The sequence below is a fragment of the Mastigoproctus giganteus genome, chromosome 5 (assembly GCF_048544385.1).
Source record: "Mastigoproctus giganteus isolate SK-2022 chromosome 5, ASM4854438v1, whole genome shotgun sequence".
NCBI lineage: Eukaryota > Metazoa > Arthropoda > Arachnida > Uropygi > Thelyphonidae > Mastigoproctus > Mastigoproctus giganteus.
In genome coordinates, this window is record NC_143579.1 from 73,771,955 (window position 1) to 73,787,686 (window position 15,732).

The window sequence follows — 15,732 nt, forward strand, 5'->3', positions numbered from 1 at the left end:
TTTATATAAATATTTTAAAAATGGTTGCAATAACAAATGCAATTTTTTGAAGGGTGACTGCAATTTTGACATTGTCCCCTATTTATCAGGAATGTGAAATTTTTTTCCCTTTAACTTTTGTTATTAACAAAATGCATACTTTTAATTCAAAAAATGAAATATTACTCTACAATAGTGGCAACTAACGCTCAGGAGCAGCCAGTTCTGTTCTAATTATGTTGAGGAGTTATGATCAAAGTGTACCAAAGTATTCTGGAATGTGCCCAATGTGAAATACTGCCACAAGCTAGATCAGGGGTCAGCAAACTTTTTTTGGAAAGGGCTAGATCGTAAAATTTTTAGGCTCAGCGGGCCAGGTAGCAAGCTCGAAGATATTTACATGGGTAATTCTACTCAGAGCAACAAAAAAAAACAAAACAGGTTCAAAATCTTTTTATTAGGAAGTGATATTTTACATAATCTTTATACACATGCTGACACAAAAGAATGAATAAAATATTTCCATTTATTAATAAACGTATTATAGAACTGGTTAAATTTTGTACTAATGCAATGAATGTAATTGTTTTTTCTGAGATAATATTTCATCATACTGGAGTTTGAAGTTAGTACTTCCTATCATTAAAGTTGTTTGCAAATGGTCATCCGTTAATAATGATCTGTATTGCGATTTTATATATTTCATTTTTGAAAATGACTTTTCACATTGGTAAAATACAGATATAAATCCCTGTGCATATGATTTTAATTGACCGTATTTATCTTCCAAAAGATATTTATAGAATTCAGTTAGATCCATTTCTTTAAACCTAACCTTTAGCATATCAATCACTTCCAACTGAAGGTCAGATGGAAGCTCCTCAATTGTACAGCCAAATGGATTTTGAAATATGGAAATGTCTTTTGCACTTGTCTCAAGATCCGAAAAATGCTGTTGTAACTGTAGTTTAAGTTCAGAAAATATATCCGCCGTGAATTTTTTTGGGGATGGGGATTTCGCTAATATTTAAAATTTTTTACAGCATGGAAAATGGTCAAACTTGGTAATTGACTTGTGTTTCAAACAATGCAAATTTTTGACGATATGACTTTACGATAGAATACGTTTCACATATGAGCACTGTTTCACCTGTAATTTTAAGTTAAATTCGTTAAGATATCCCATGATATCTGTAGCAAATGCTAATTTCCATAGCCATTTATTGTTAGATAATAGTGGTTGTGGGCAGTTTTTCTCATTTAGAAAAATTTTTATTGCTTCTCTGAGTTTAAAAAATCTCAATAAAACTTTTCCATTGCTGAGCCATTGAACTGTTGTATGGTAGGGCAAATGAGGATATTCGGCTTCAATCTCTAATAAAAAAATCACGAAACTGATGATGGTTAAGTCCACGAGAGCGAATAAAGTTAACCGCTGACACAACTGGTTCAATAACACGTGACAGATTGAGGTGTTTCCCACAAAGAGCCTGCTGGTGAATGATACAATGAATTACCAGAGGTTTTGAACATTTAGCTTCTTCACAAGCTTTAAAAATTTGTCCAACTAATCCTTTCCCCGTTCCACACATATTTTTACCACCATCAGTTGTGACACATTTTAACTAATTCCATTGCAAATTGTACTGTGTAAGCGTTTTCTCGACTTCCTTGAGTATCTTTGCCTGTAGTTGTTCCATGAAGACTATTCATAGAAGCTAATTCTTCAGTAACCTCAAACTCAGTATTGACTCATTGAATAAACAGCAACAATTGGGCAGTATCAGTAATGTCTGTAGACTCATCAAGAGCCAACGAAAACCACTTGAAATTTTTTGCCTTGTCTTTTAATTGACTCTTGATGTAGCTCCCGATGTCCTCAACTCTTCTAACAGTTGTTCTCACCAAAAGACACAGATCGAAACAAATCCATTTTCTCTGGACACATTTCTTCAGCTGCCACAAGCAAACATGATTTAATTAATTCACCATCAGTAAATGGTTTCCCTTTCTTGGCTAATAAATGAGCTATTCGTAAGCTTACTTTAGTTACTGCTTCATTATCATTTTTTATTTTAACGAATAAATTGCGTTGTGATGATGCATTACGTTTTAAACTTTCCAATTTTAGCTTCCGTTGATTTTCTGTGAGTTTTGAATATTGTGCCCCGTGCTTACTTTGGTAATGACGACGTATATTGTACTCTTTTCGCACAGCTATTGTGTCATTACATAATAAACATAATACTTTGTCATTTATTTCTATGACAAAATAATTCACACTCCATTCAGCTTTAAAAGCACGACACTCGAAGTCCACTTTTCTTTTCATATTTGGTCTTGAGGGTGAAATGGAAACGGTGGGTAATAAATAAAAGGGGAAAAAAAAAAAGATCGCAGAGCACCGTGACAGACAATACCATGTGTGCCGCTAAAGCAAAACTGAGAGAAATGCTGGCAACACTTGTTCTATGGTAGACGACAGAATGCGAATATGTGACGCCAGTAGCGCCACGTGCGGTAATTATTCTCAACTCGACTATTGCAGCGCGTAATTTGATTTATTTTTAATTTTTTTCATGTAACAAAAACAATATTAACCCGCGGGCCAGTTTAAAAAGAGGAGGCGGGCCGGATTTGGCCCGCGGGCCGTAGTTTGCTGACCCCTGGGCTAGATCACAGACACAGGCAAATAATTTGTTCAAAAACATACAAGATATATTTTGAATAAATATGACTCTCTTTTAAACTGCATCTAAATTATTTCATTTATGAAAACTAATTTTGTACAGAGTTATTTTTAAAACTATGTGTAATGTTTTAATTCAGTTTATTAATCTAAAAGGTAATAATTGTAAAGGAAATAAGAAACAAATTACATCTAAAGAAAATTATATCATTTAAAATTTATGGATATTTTAAAATATGTTGGAATGAAATTTATGAAGGGGAATAGGATGTCTAGTGAACTGAGATAGAGAAAGAGATGCTAACAAGCAGCACTCGTTTGTATCAGAAATAAATTCTTTAGTAGCTTATTCTGACTAATTTTAATTTGTCAAAGTAAGCTTGGCAAATCTAATCTTGGTGTTAGATTTTTTAAGCTTCTTTCATAATTATTATTAATAAGGAATTCAAGTAAATGCAGTTTTTTTTTTTTTTTTTTTTTAAATATTTCAGAAATCTAGGAGTACTTTTTTGTGCAAATTAAATGAGATTCCTTAAGCAAAAATAATTTAAATGTGGTATTTAAGAGACAGTTGTAAAAGTTTAAAACCACTTGCATTCATTATTACTATGTTCTTTTGCTTGGCTATGAATCATAGAATTAATGACCTGTTTTAAAAGAGGTACACAGATTTGCAGTAGCAGCTTTTTTTTTTAACACTATACAGGCATAAGACTTGAATTTTCTTTTACAACATATTTTGTCTTAATAAAACTACACTTTTAAATTAACAGCTAAAACAAACTTTTAAAAATTAAGTCAAGAACTGAACAAGCCAGCTCTATATCTGCAGTAATACAAAGAAAAATGGCCAATTTTTATCAAAAATATTATATTTTTCTAATTATTACAGATGCCTATTGAAAGGGTACTTTTGATTCCCTTGAAATAGCAATTTAAGCATATGTTAATGAAAAGCATTAAGGCACTTGCAATCACTGCTCCCCCAATTAATTATGACCTTTAATATTTAATTTCTTAATAATGTATATTCAGAATCTAGTGCTTAACTCATTACATTTCAGTTTAAAAAATCATGAACACAAACAAAGCACATAATCATTTATGAACTTGACGAGATTTCATGTAATAACAGAATTCCTTCATATTATTAAACTTAAAGAGGAGCAGCAACTCCAAGGAGTACAATTTAACAATAGTGGCATTTATACAGGACTAGTAATTCAACTTTTATGTGTTCTATAGCCTTTCTTTCCAGGTGTTTTGTTTTTGCTCTTCTGATGGCATAAAATTTATCTCTGCATACGACAAGGTCAAATCCTTCAGTTCTGTTTGTATTGGAGGATCTGAGGCAACAGTGACAGAACATATTGGTACTTCTTCACTGCTATTAGATGTAGCTAAGTTTAGCAATGCATAGCTCAGTTCCTGATCACTGGTTATTTGAGAGCACTGGGAAGTTTCCTGTGAATCATTTAAATTGCTTTCATTAATTAACCTGGCAGTCGTGTAAATGGGAGTCTTGTTAGCTGTACTTGGAAGAGTGGTAGCTTCTAAATCATGAAACTTGCTGGGTTTGGACACATGAGTTAGTGACTGTGAAGAAATTGTATGCAAATTTAAAGATTGCTCAGAAGAGGTAGAAGCCGTCTGGCTTTCTGGGATTTGTAGGGGTTTCCTTTGACAGCCCTCAAGGGGGAACTCCTCACTTTCTAATGGCATACTCTTACTAAACAATTCCACTGGTGAAATTTTTGAATATTGTGATGACTCAGCAAATGAAAACAAAGGGTTACTAAACATTTCATATGTTGGATGCTGTGACACAGTTGTGATGGAATCAGAATTAGTTGCTGATTTTACAGTCATACAATTATTAGTACTCACAGGACAAGAATGTATTGGTTCTGTAACAGGTAACCTTACTTGGTTATCCTTTGTAAGACATATGTCTTTTAACAATGTCTGCCTATCTGAATCTTTTTCTAAATATGGAATATTCTCATCCTGGACAAAAACTTCTTTTAGATCCTTTGAGAGTTTTGTAGGAGCAACTTGCAACATATTTGAAGAATAATTGCAAGTTGGATCAAGAGTAACATAATCACCAGCTGGATGCACTGGAGGATACAATCCTACAGAACTAGTTACCTGGTAAATTTCCAAGTCAGCATCACTTTTAATTTTTGCAACATCACTATTTTGTAACTCTTTTTTATATCTGTTGTTCTTTTCTACATTATGGGAGTTTGCACCATCTTTGTTTACAAAGAGCTGACGATCTGGAGGATCAACATGAAAAATTTCTTTATTTTTGGTTTCTGGGACACTAGGAAGAACCTTGTATGTTTGTTCTGCAATTTCAGAAAGTGATGACATGGGTGCAGAGCAACTGCTAGAATGTTGTCTATTATTTCCCGTAATGTACACAGACTGATCCCCAGTACTCTGATTTTCTGTCATTATTTTTGGCCTATCGTAGTCAATTTCCATAAGGTCATCTTTTCGATCACCTCTCATGGCAGATCTTGTACGTGAAGTTCGGCTAGGCAGCTGTGGAGCACTGGATGATTTCTTGGAGGCTATGGCATCAATTTTTTTTAATGCACCCAGATGGGATTCAATACCATCTTTTCTTCCGGCACTTGGAGCACACTGACTACCAACAGAGTATGCACGAATACGGGGAGACTCAGTATGAACTGTCAGATGTGTCTTACGTGGCTGAAAAATATTATAATGATTAAATATGATGAACAAATAGATGTGTATATTTATATATATATTAATTTTTTTAGTATTTATACAGAACTATATGCAATAGTAAGAACATAAGATGTTACCACATAGTAATGTGTGGCTAATAGTAACTCCTCTCCTCTTTTGCTTCCACAAGTAAAGATTGTAGAAGCAGAAAGTGGAAATAAGCTCAAGGGCAGCCAGTTTTGTGCCAGCAGTTGCAACAAACAGAAGTGTGTGTGTGTGTGTGTGTGTGTGTGTGTGTGTGTGTGTGTGTGTGTGTGTGTGTGTGTGTGTGTGTGTGTGTGTGTGTGTGTGTGTTCTTTGTCCCAGTGTAAAAATGACCAACTGTTATTCAGAGCAAAGAACTAATAACAAATTTTATGTGAAGCTAAACAAATTTGTAAGTAAGGTAAAAGTATGGTGTTAAACAAATTTGCAAGTAAGATATGTAAAAGACATCTTCTGGGGATTCCTTTTACCATTTAAATAAGTAGTCTTTGCTGGTTTTTTTTGTAGTCTTTGTCCGAGACTTCTTGTAATCCGCCTTAGCTTGTCCAACCTCCTATGTAACTTGATTTCAGAATAGTTAATATCTGCTGTAGATATCTGTATCACCTGATAATTATCAGGTGATATGCATCCCATGCATTTTTATTTATAGCCATGAGTCTTATCAGTTTGTCTGACATCCATTTAGGCCTATGTTTTGAACTGTATCTCTTTTGATGTCACAGTGAGATCTAATATTCCTTACATTTTAATGTTACAGTTTAAAAGTTTTTGCAGGTTGGCTGCTAGGTGGTCAACCAGACTGATTCTTGCTATGTGTGTATATACCAAATCCAAAAATTTCATCAGTATATACAATCTGTCTCCTCCCTCAAGCTTTTATCTACTTTACCTAAATGTATCATGAACAGCCAAACTAAAGGAGTAAACACCAAAAAGATCTGAATTTACCACAATGTGGTCTTAGTGCCAATCTCAATGATTTCCATTTCCACCTAAAATCTGCCAAGTCTATTTACTTTTTCTAACAGAACTCAATTTTTTGGTTAATTCAACCACCACTCTTCTCCTTTGTCCTAATTATTTGTTCTATGATTCCTGTCACTGCAAAGGTGGTACTTGTGCATCAATCAGGAGCAGAGGCATAGCTAGGTTTTTGGTGCCCTTGGAAAATTCGTGGCTACTTTTTTTGATAATTGGTAAAATCATATTAAGTACAGTTGGACCTCTGTTTAATGACCTTCTTTATAGCGAATAAAAAAAGAAGGTACATAATATCATTGGTTATATGTGTATACATATATAATGTAAAAAAATAAACTTCTCTTATTTAATAACAAAATAATACAGAAGAAACACTGCTAGAGGAACAATATTAATATATACAATCACAGATTAAAATGGATATACATAAAGTTATTATATAGGAACATAAATTATTAAATTACATCAAAGTTCAATTTTTCTTGCTTTAGTGTTAGCAAAATTTATGATAATTTCATCGAAGTCTATTTTGCGAGCAAGTTCATGCTCAATCGAAAGGAGACATAGATATGATGTGAATTCTTGTCCTGATGTCAATCTAAAATAATTCTTAAGTTTTAACTTGCTCAAATTCCTTTTGGCAGTGGCTACTGTTGTTGGCATTGTAAGGAATATTTTAAGTTTTTTCAATACTGTATTTGGATACATTTTATGCAACTCCCATTTAACCAATACATTTAAAATATCTAAGTGACGTATTGTATGGGGATTTTCGTTTTCTAATATTTTAATTACAGTGGATTCCGGTTATTTGGGCCATCGGTTAATCGGGGAAACTGTTTATTTGGGGCAAATCTTAAAAAACAGAACCCAATCGAGAAAATAGCCAGCATTTACTTCTCTTAATTGGGACATGCCGTTTAATCGAGGCAGGAGACCGTAGCACTGGAGATTACCCTACGATTGTCTCTGACAGTATCATGTGATTCGGTTGGATTTCTGGAGGTCACAACCATAAAACAATAAAAACAATTATCATTCACCTGTTTATTGGGCTTTTCTGTTAGTGCAATCTATCATAAATGGATAGTAAACTCGATCTTACTGAATTTGTGATAATACCGATAGCTAGAATTCTGTGGGTTATTATGGTGAAATGTGCTTACACTTCCATGAAATCGTCAATCATATAAAAAAAATTAATTTTCAGAATCTTCTCTTCATTCCTACTTTTAAAGCTTTGTAACTTGTTACTCCGTTCTCACTTGCACGTATTGTGTTACCTGCAATTTGTGTGTGCTGTGTTCTTTGTTATTGTTTATCTTTTTACTATTTTAAATTTTAACCCCCACCCAAAAATGTCAGTGAACAGAAATTTCAACTAGTTAGTATGTACATATTACAGTAAGTATTAATTATTCTGATTATCACGTATATTCTTCCGATTTTCACGTATCATTTAATTTTTTAATTGGTAAGGTAATAAAGGGTAAATTTTGCTTAATATATCTTTACTTTTTATAGCCTGTGGATAATATTCCTCCTATTTTCACTAATTAGAATCGCTGTTTAATAAAATTAAAATTCAATTCACAAATGTGGTCACAATGACCGGCGCTTACTACACATCGTATAGTGAACTTTACTGTGGCGAGTCCATCGTAACATGATTTGATTGTACGGTGAACCGATTGTAAAGTGGGGGTCCATTGTATTTTTAACTATTTACATGAAACTTTGGATAATTGGGGCTGCTGCTTAATCGGGCCAAAATGCACTAGTCCCGATGTGTCCCAAATAACCGGAATCGACTTGTATTTGGTGTTTAAAGCATTTGATTTCAATTTTAAATTAGCCTTGATTAATTTCAATTGTATATTTATCATCTGAAAATGTTGAATAATTTATAAATGTTGAATAACATACTGAATAATTTGGAACAAATTTCCATCTGTCAATGTGGAATTTGATAGCTTAAATAAATTCAGGAAGAACTGGATACACTTTTGGAGTGAATGGATGGGTGAAATGGGAATTTTTTTTTTTTTTTTTTTTTTTGGCTGATGCTGTAAAAGCTTGTTTTCTTGCATGATATGTCTCTACTAATGCCAATTTCTATTAATTGGTCTCTGTGTGACATCTGGCATGCTCTCAAATATTTTACTATAATATTTAACTATTTGGATTTCTTTTATTATTTCACTTCATACTTTTGATCTAACAAATTAATAAATTCATTCTGAATTTCTGACGATAAATAATTAGTGAGGTGTTTAATATGCGATTCCACAGCATTTTTCATACCAACATCAAATTGGTTAACACATTTGATCAAGTTTAAAAATATACCACAATTTCTTTTCTTCTGTATCAATATTACTAGCACATCCACGAAACACAAAATTATTTTCACCACAGAACAATACACATTTTAATATTATTTTAAATATATGGCACCATTTCGAAATTTCACTTCTTAGTGCTGGCTGGTGCAACGTCATCAATTAGTCCACCTTTTTGAAGACCTGTTTCTAATAATTTAGATTTTGTGAAATTTTTTTATGTGCTGTAACAAACTGTCATGAAATTGAACGTTTAAATTTAGATGTTTCCAGTCCTTAAATCCATCTGAGCTGCAAAATAGAACATTATATGTACCAGATACAAATAAGAGGCACAGAAAACAATATATTGCATCTTTGTTATTTGCAATAAAATAATCATTTCCTCTTTTTTTTCAATATCTTCATTTTTGTATTTCCATGAATTATTGAAACATCAGCCATTAGTGAAAGGATACATACTTAACAATATATGTTCAGGACTGAGTTGCATTTCTTTCCAAAATTCATGATAAGAGATCTGTTGTGGATATTAAAATTCTATGTGGTTGGATCACCAAAATTCAGACTCACATGTGCCGCATTAATATCATTGCTGCCATCATTTTCTTCTGCCAACTGTTATTCGTTATTCTCCATATTTTCTAATTCTTTTAAAATAATTTCAACTGTTTGGGCTTTTTTTGGACTTCGATTTCAGTGGCATCATCATTTATTTCATCCTCATTCGAATTATATTAATTTCCGTTGTCACTTTTAGGTTTGGAGTAGCTTATTGTAAGCCAGTTTTGTAAACTGTGGAATGATTTTTTTTTTTTTTTTTTTTTCCTCTTTATGCAGGTCTTTCTATGCAGTACTGATTTCTGCTTTTTTTCCCCTTTGATGGCAAGTCTAAAATTAATTGGGCTTTTGTTGTTTTATTTAAATTATAAATCGCAATATTCATGATAATCTGTTTTAAATAGCAAGCACAAAAATACTATACATAATGGCATAGTGTTTAGGTAAGGTGCTATCTGTGTTTTCCCACAACTGTGCCACCTGTACTCTTCTGAAGTATACAGGACTCTGTAAATACCAGAAAACCAGAAATGTGTGTGGCATGTTGTATGTGTATAGTATTGTGCTATGAAAAGCATTATACAAACATTATTTATAACTTCTAACTTATTCAATATCCTAAAACGTACATAATGCATGAATTGAAAACTGCTATTCATTCAAGCATGTGCTGATGAAGCGGTCGTTTGATTGGTCCCTTCAAAGTTACATTGGCTTGAATCGTCCTCTGAAAACACTCCATTTGGCGAAAATTAATTTTCACCCATCCCCTGTTCTCATCCCAATGTGACATTATCTAGGGGTACCATTTTGTCAGCTAGCCTCAGGAATTGAAATCTCTTGGCATGATACTGATGTGGCCTGTCAGTGGTGCCCTTCTGATACCAGCGCCTTGGCACCTGCCCCAATGCCAAAACGTTCCTATGCTACTGATGCAGAGCTTTGACCTTCTTTCTTCGAAACTGTACATTTTTCCAATATAAATTTCCTAATAGTGAAGAAATTTTCCTTGGTGATTTTAATGTTCATAACTCCAGCAGGCTTCAGTTTTATAGTTGCAGAGAGCCAGCTGGTAGAGATGCTGAGGTTTTTGCTATTACTAATGACCTTACACAACTTGTTCATTAATCTTCTAGAATACCAACAATACTAATCAACACTTAACACCCTACATCTTTTTCTCACTAACACACCTTCCAAGTACACAGTTAATGTTAGTGGTGCTCTAGGTACCTCAGATCACAACTTGGTGACTGTCTCTTCTCTGCACACTTCTCTCCCATGCCATTTACAAGCATACAAGTATTGAGATGATCTGCATGATTTCTAATCATTGGTTGGACTACTGTTTTCAGTCTTCTGATTCTAATATTTGTTCAGATAATGGAAGTGATATTATTCTTGTAGGAATGAATTCCTCATCACATCCTAAACTCTTGTTCTTTATCCAAATCTTGGTGTAATGGATGTGCTAGGGCAGTTCAAGAAAAAGAACATAATATATTGCACCTGGCTTCTTTCCAATCTCCAGCTTCATTTTTTGCCTACATTGAATCTTGCAGCAGTTGTAAAACAAGTTATCAATCAATCTAATCTTGATTTTGAGGAGTCTAAACTAAGAGTTGGAAACTTGCATTTTGTCCAAAAGGTAATTGAGACTTCTGGTCTGGCCAAAACTATTGGTGGCAACTTCTGTTTATCCATTCTTCTACCTGTGATGCATCCTGAAGGTTTTACTGCATTTTCATCTGACGATAAAGCTGATTATTAGCCTCCTACTTTTCCTCTAACTTTTGTAATAATGGCCTTGGTAAATTGTCATCTCCTGACAAATGGGATACAGTTCTGTTCTCTGATGAGTCCTGTTTTAGCCTACAAACAGATTCTGGAAGTTATGTTATCTGGAGAATTGAGAAAAGACAGTTGTAGGATAGATGTGTGGAAGTTTGCCTTTAGCCAGCAGGTGGTTCATTGTTGAACAAACTTCCATTTGTCATTGTAGAATTTGATAGCTTAAATAGATTTAAGGCAGAACTAGACAAACATTTGGAGTGACTGGATGGATGAAATGAGAAGGGTGTTTTTTTTTTTTTTTTTTGGATGATGCTACATAAGCTTGCTTTCTTGCATCATGTGCCTTTATACTAATGCTAATATTAAACACATTCCAAACAGGCCTCCCATAGTCTCTCAACAGATAGATGAATAGATGTGCAAAAATTTGCTTTGTGAATTGATTGTCAGAATAAACTTCCATTTGGTGTTCTGGAAGTAGACATTTTTATTTAATCTTTTTTGGCTGATGCTTATAAGCTTGCCTCTTGGCATCATTTTGCCACTGCTAATATGCTGTTCAACAAAATTAACAGAACAAACTGTTTCTCATGAATATTATATCGTGATATAATATTCATGAGAAACAGTTTATTCATGAGAAAGTGTCGCTGAAGGCGTATATTTGATATGATAGGCATCCTGGCATGCAAAGTATTCATACCCATAAAAACAGATTGTGGCCATAACACTTTATTCCTGTTTTTTGGCTTGCTCAATGGGATACACACACATCTTCAGTACTCATGATGGCAAGTCATTGTTGTTTAGATGATTCTTTGGAATGGCAGACCACTGGACAACTTGAAGCCAGGCAGCTGCAGGCAGAGATGGCAAGTTGGCTTAATGTGTCACATCATACATGGAAGTAGCTTCAAAAGACAGGAACCATTACAAGATCTAGCCAGGGTTGCCTGAGGGCTATGTCAACCAGAACAGACAATTATCTGACTCTAACAGCAAGATGGAACCCTATGGTATCCTATCATCAACTGTCTCTTGAGGTTGCTGTAGCCACAGTTGAAAACATTTCCAATCAGACTGTGTTAGGACGGCTCAATTCAAGTGGACTCTATACAAGGAAGCCAGCAGTTTGTATCCCATTAATCCAAAGCCATTGCAGAGCTCATTGAAACTGGTACCATGAATATGTGATTTGGAGCCCTGACAAATGGGATACAGTTCTGTTCTCTGATGAGTCCCGTTTTAGCCTACAAACAGATTCTAGAAATTGTGTTATCTGGAGACAACAAGGAACAGCTGCACTTCTCTTCATGTTTTTGATAGGGGTACCATAACTGCACAGAGGTATCAAGAACAGATCCTAGAACCCTATGTGTGACTTTTTAGGGGTGCAGTTGGCCCAGATTTTCTTTTAATGCACAACAACATCACTGCACATAGAGCTCAAGTAGTGGAGGAATATCTTGAAACTGAAGATATCCAATGACTGTCATTGCCAGCATGATCACGAGACTTAAATCCAATTGAACATGTGTGGGATGCCCTTGGGTGTCACATTGCACACCAACAGCCAACTCCTTGGTCATTTGGTGAGCTAAGGTTTGTGCTAGTGAAAAAATGGGATTTGTTGCCACAGAATCTCATAGACACTCTTATACTGAGTATGGTTCACTGCTGTCAGGCCTGTTTAGTTGTTGGAAGGTTCTGATGTCATGTGACCATATTTTCGAGCATCTTGTATCAACTTCTGTAATATGACCCCTAAATATATCTTTTACCTATCCAAAGTTTCTTGCTCTCTCCTTATTTCATTGTTATTCTTTGGTACACCACCATAGAATAATTAGAAGTTAAAAGACAGATCGCTGTCATTTAACTTCTCCAACTAATTCTGGTGTTCTCCAAGGATTTGTTTATTTTTGAGATTAAAAACATCTTTACCGGCATTATTTGGAAAAAATGTGTTACGTTACGTTACCTAGAAATCATTATATAAAATCGCCACGAAACCCAATGTGCATGCATTGTAATTGACGCTAAAAACGTCTTTTCTTGGGTGCATGCATTGTACATATGTGCAGTGATGCAACAAGCACAATGCATGTGCCCAAGAAAACTCAATTGTATGCAACAAGTTGCAGTGACACAACAAGTACAATTGAGCAGTGACATGCTACGTTATACCATTATATCAGCATAATGATTATCAAGTGACTGTGCCAAAATCTAAGCGTAGCATTCAAAGGAATATCGTGAAAGAAAGAAAGGGAAGTTGGACAGAAATGTGAATCCAGATGAAAACGAACAACAGTGTTTTGCCGTGCCTGGAAACTTCTGAAACTGCCCACAAGAAAACTCAAGCTCAAAAGATGAAGGAATATCATGAAAGAAAGAAAAGGAAATTGGACAGAAATGTGAATCTAGATGAAATTCAACAAGAGTGTTTTGTTATGCCTGGGACCTCTCAAACTGCACACAAAAAAAACTGAAATAATATCATGAATGGAAGAAAAGGAAATTAGAAATTCAAACTATTCCGAATCATAATGAAATTCAACCACAGAGTTCTACTAGGTCTGATACTTATCAGGAATCAAAAACTCCAGCTAATAATGAGATTCCTGATTATATCCCTATAGAATCTACACAAGCTGAAAGGAGTTTGAAAAACTAGTGTACAAAAACCCGTTTGGATTTAGTTGGAATGTTTGTGATCGTTTATGGTTTCAATTAGATTTGAAACCATTTCCAACAACTTCATATGAATTACTTCAAAATGAATTTCCTTTACAAAAAGTGGGTACTTTCATGACATGTAATACATGTCATACTTCATTAAAAGAGGGATGGATACCAACTATGGCTGCATCAAATAGATTTATATATCCAACATATCCTACTGATTTACCTCCACTGGATGTTGTAACTGGGCGTTATGCAAATTCATCATTTACATTATGAACATGGACAATATGGGACCATTGGACAAGTAATATACCAGTTAACGTAAACATAATGGTTCATCAATTATCTAGGGAATTAGATGACGATTATGCCATTAATATACATATAAAACGAAGACTCATACATAAATCATCATATCTACAAGGGTGCGTGTGCAGAAGAAAATACTCAAAATATGGTTACGGTATTTGATAAATTCACCTTTGTATAAATTCTATGATATAAAATTGAGTGACGATTCCTTGGGGACAAATGACGATAGTGAACAGGAACATTCAGATGGAATTGTGGAACATGTCAACAACGATGAAGCACTTCCTAATTCATTTCAGAAATATACGTGGTCTCAATTCTAATCTCAACGATGTCCATTTCCACTTGCAGTCTGCCAAACCCCATATACTTTTTCTGACGGAATCTCAGTTATTGGTTGATTCAACTACTGCTCATCTCAGATGTCCAAATTATTCGCTGTATGATTCCTTTTGCCTCGAAGGTGGTAATTGTACTTATGTCCATTCTGATATTCCCTGTCAGAGACTTGGCAATTTGGAATCTCCTCTCTTTGATCTTCTCTGGCTTAAAATCTCTCTACCTCATTGTGTCAAATTCATCTGTTGTCTCTACCATTCTCCCAACTCCACTAATCACTTGGAGCTCTTTGACTTCCTCTCTTTGCAACTTTCCTAACAGTGACGTAATTTTCCTTGGAGATTTTAATGTTCATAACTCCAGCTGGCTTCCGTTTTTATTGTCACACCGAACCAGCTGGTCGAGATGCTGAGGCTTTAGCAATTAATAATGACCTTGCACAGATTGTTCATTTACCTACAAGAATACCAGACAATCCTAATCATACAGCAAACACACCTGATCTTTTTCTCAAAAACAACCCTTCTAAGTACACGGTCGAAGTGAGAGGTCCTTCAGGCACTTCAGATCACAACTTGGTGATTGTCTCTTCTCCTATGGAGCCTTTATCTCATGGCTATTCCCAACCTCGTGTTGTTTGGCATTACAAGAATGCAAAATGGGATGACCTGTGAGATTTCTTTTCTTCTTTTCCTTGGTCGGATTACTGTTTCAAAACTTCTGATGTCAACGTTTGCTCAGATCATGTCAGTGAAATTATTCTTGCAGGAATGGGATCCTTTATCCCACACTCCACTTTAAAATCTCGTCCTTTATCTAAACCTTGGTTTTCCAATAAATGTACTAAGGCTGTTCAAGAGAAGAATGTTGCATATCGTAACTGGCTTGTTTCTAATTTTTCAGTTTCATTTTCTGCCTACACCAAAGCTCGCAACAATTGTAAAGCAGTTATTAATCAGTCCAAACTAGAGTTTGAACAGGCTAAGAGTAGAAAACTTGCTTCTTGCCCTAATGGTAGCCAAGCATTCTGGTCTCTTGCCAAAGCTATTGGCCACAACTTTTGCCCATCTCTGCTCCCACCTTTGTCTAAACCAGATGGTTCTGTTGTCACTTCAGCCAAGGATAAAGCTGACCTGCTAGCATCTCATTTTTCTTCCAACTCATGTATTAATGATCTTGGAAAAACACCTCCCACCATTCCCAACACGCTCCATTCAATGTCTCCTGTGGTCTTCTGTCAAAAGGATGTCAGAAGGATTTTGACGAATCTTGATGCTAAGAAAGCTCCAGGTC

The 15,732-nt window shown here is 34.8% G+C and overlaps 1 protein-coding gene across 5 annotated transcripts in view; it reads right to left on the reverse strand.

The window, feature by feature from the left end:
• Positions 1-3,504: 3,504 nt before the first annotated feature.
• The window catches only part of LOC150085489 (uncharacterized), a 265,026-nt gene continuing 252,798 nt past the window's right edge, over positions 3,505-15,732 (reverse strand). For all 5 annotated transcript variants that reach the window (XM_090374071.1, XM_090374070.1, XM_090374069.1 and 2 more), the window contains exon 14: positions 3,505-5,392. In XM_090374071.1, coding sequence (XP_090230197.1) covers positions 3,908-5,392 — 1,485 coding nt within the window. In that variant the 3' untranslated portion in view covers positions 3,505-3,907. The remainder of the gene's footprint in view (positions 5,393-15,732) is intronic.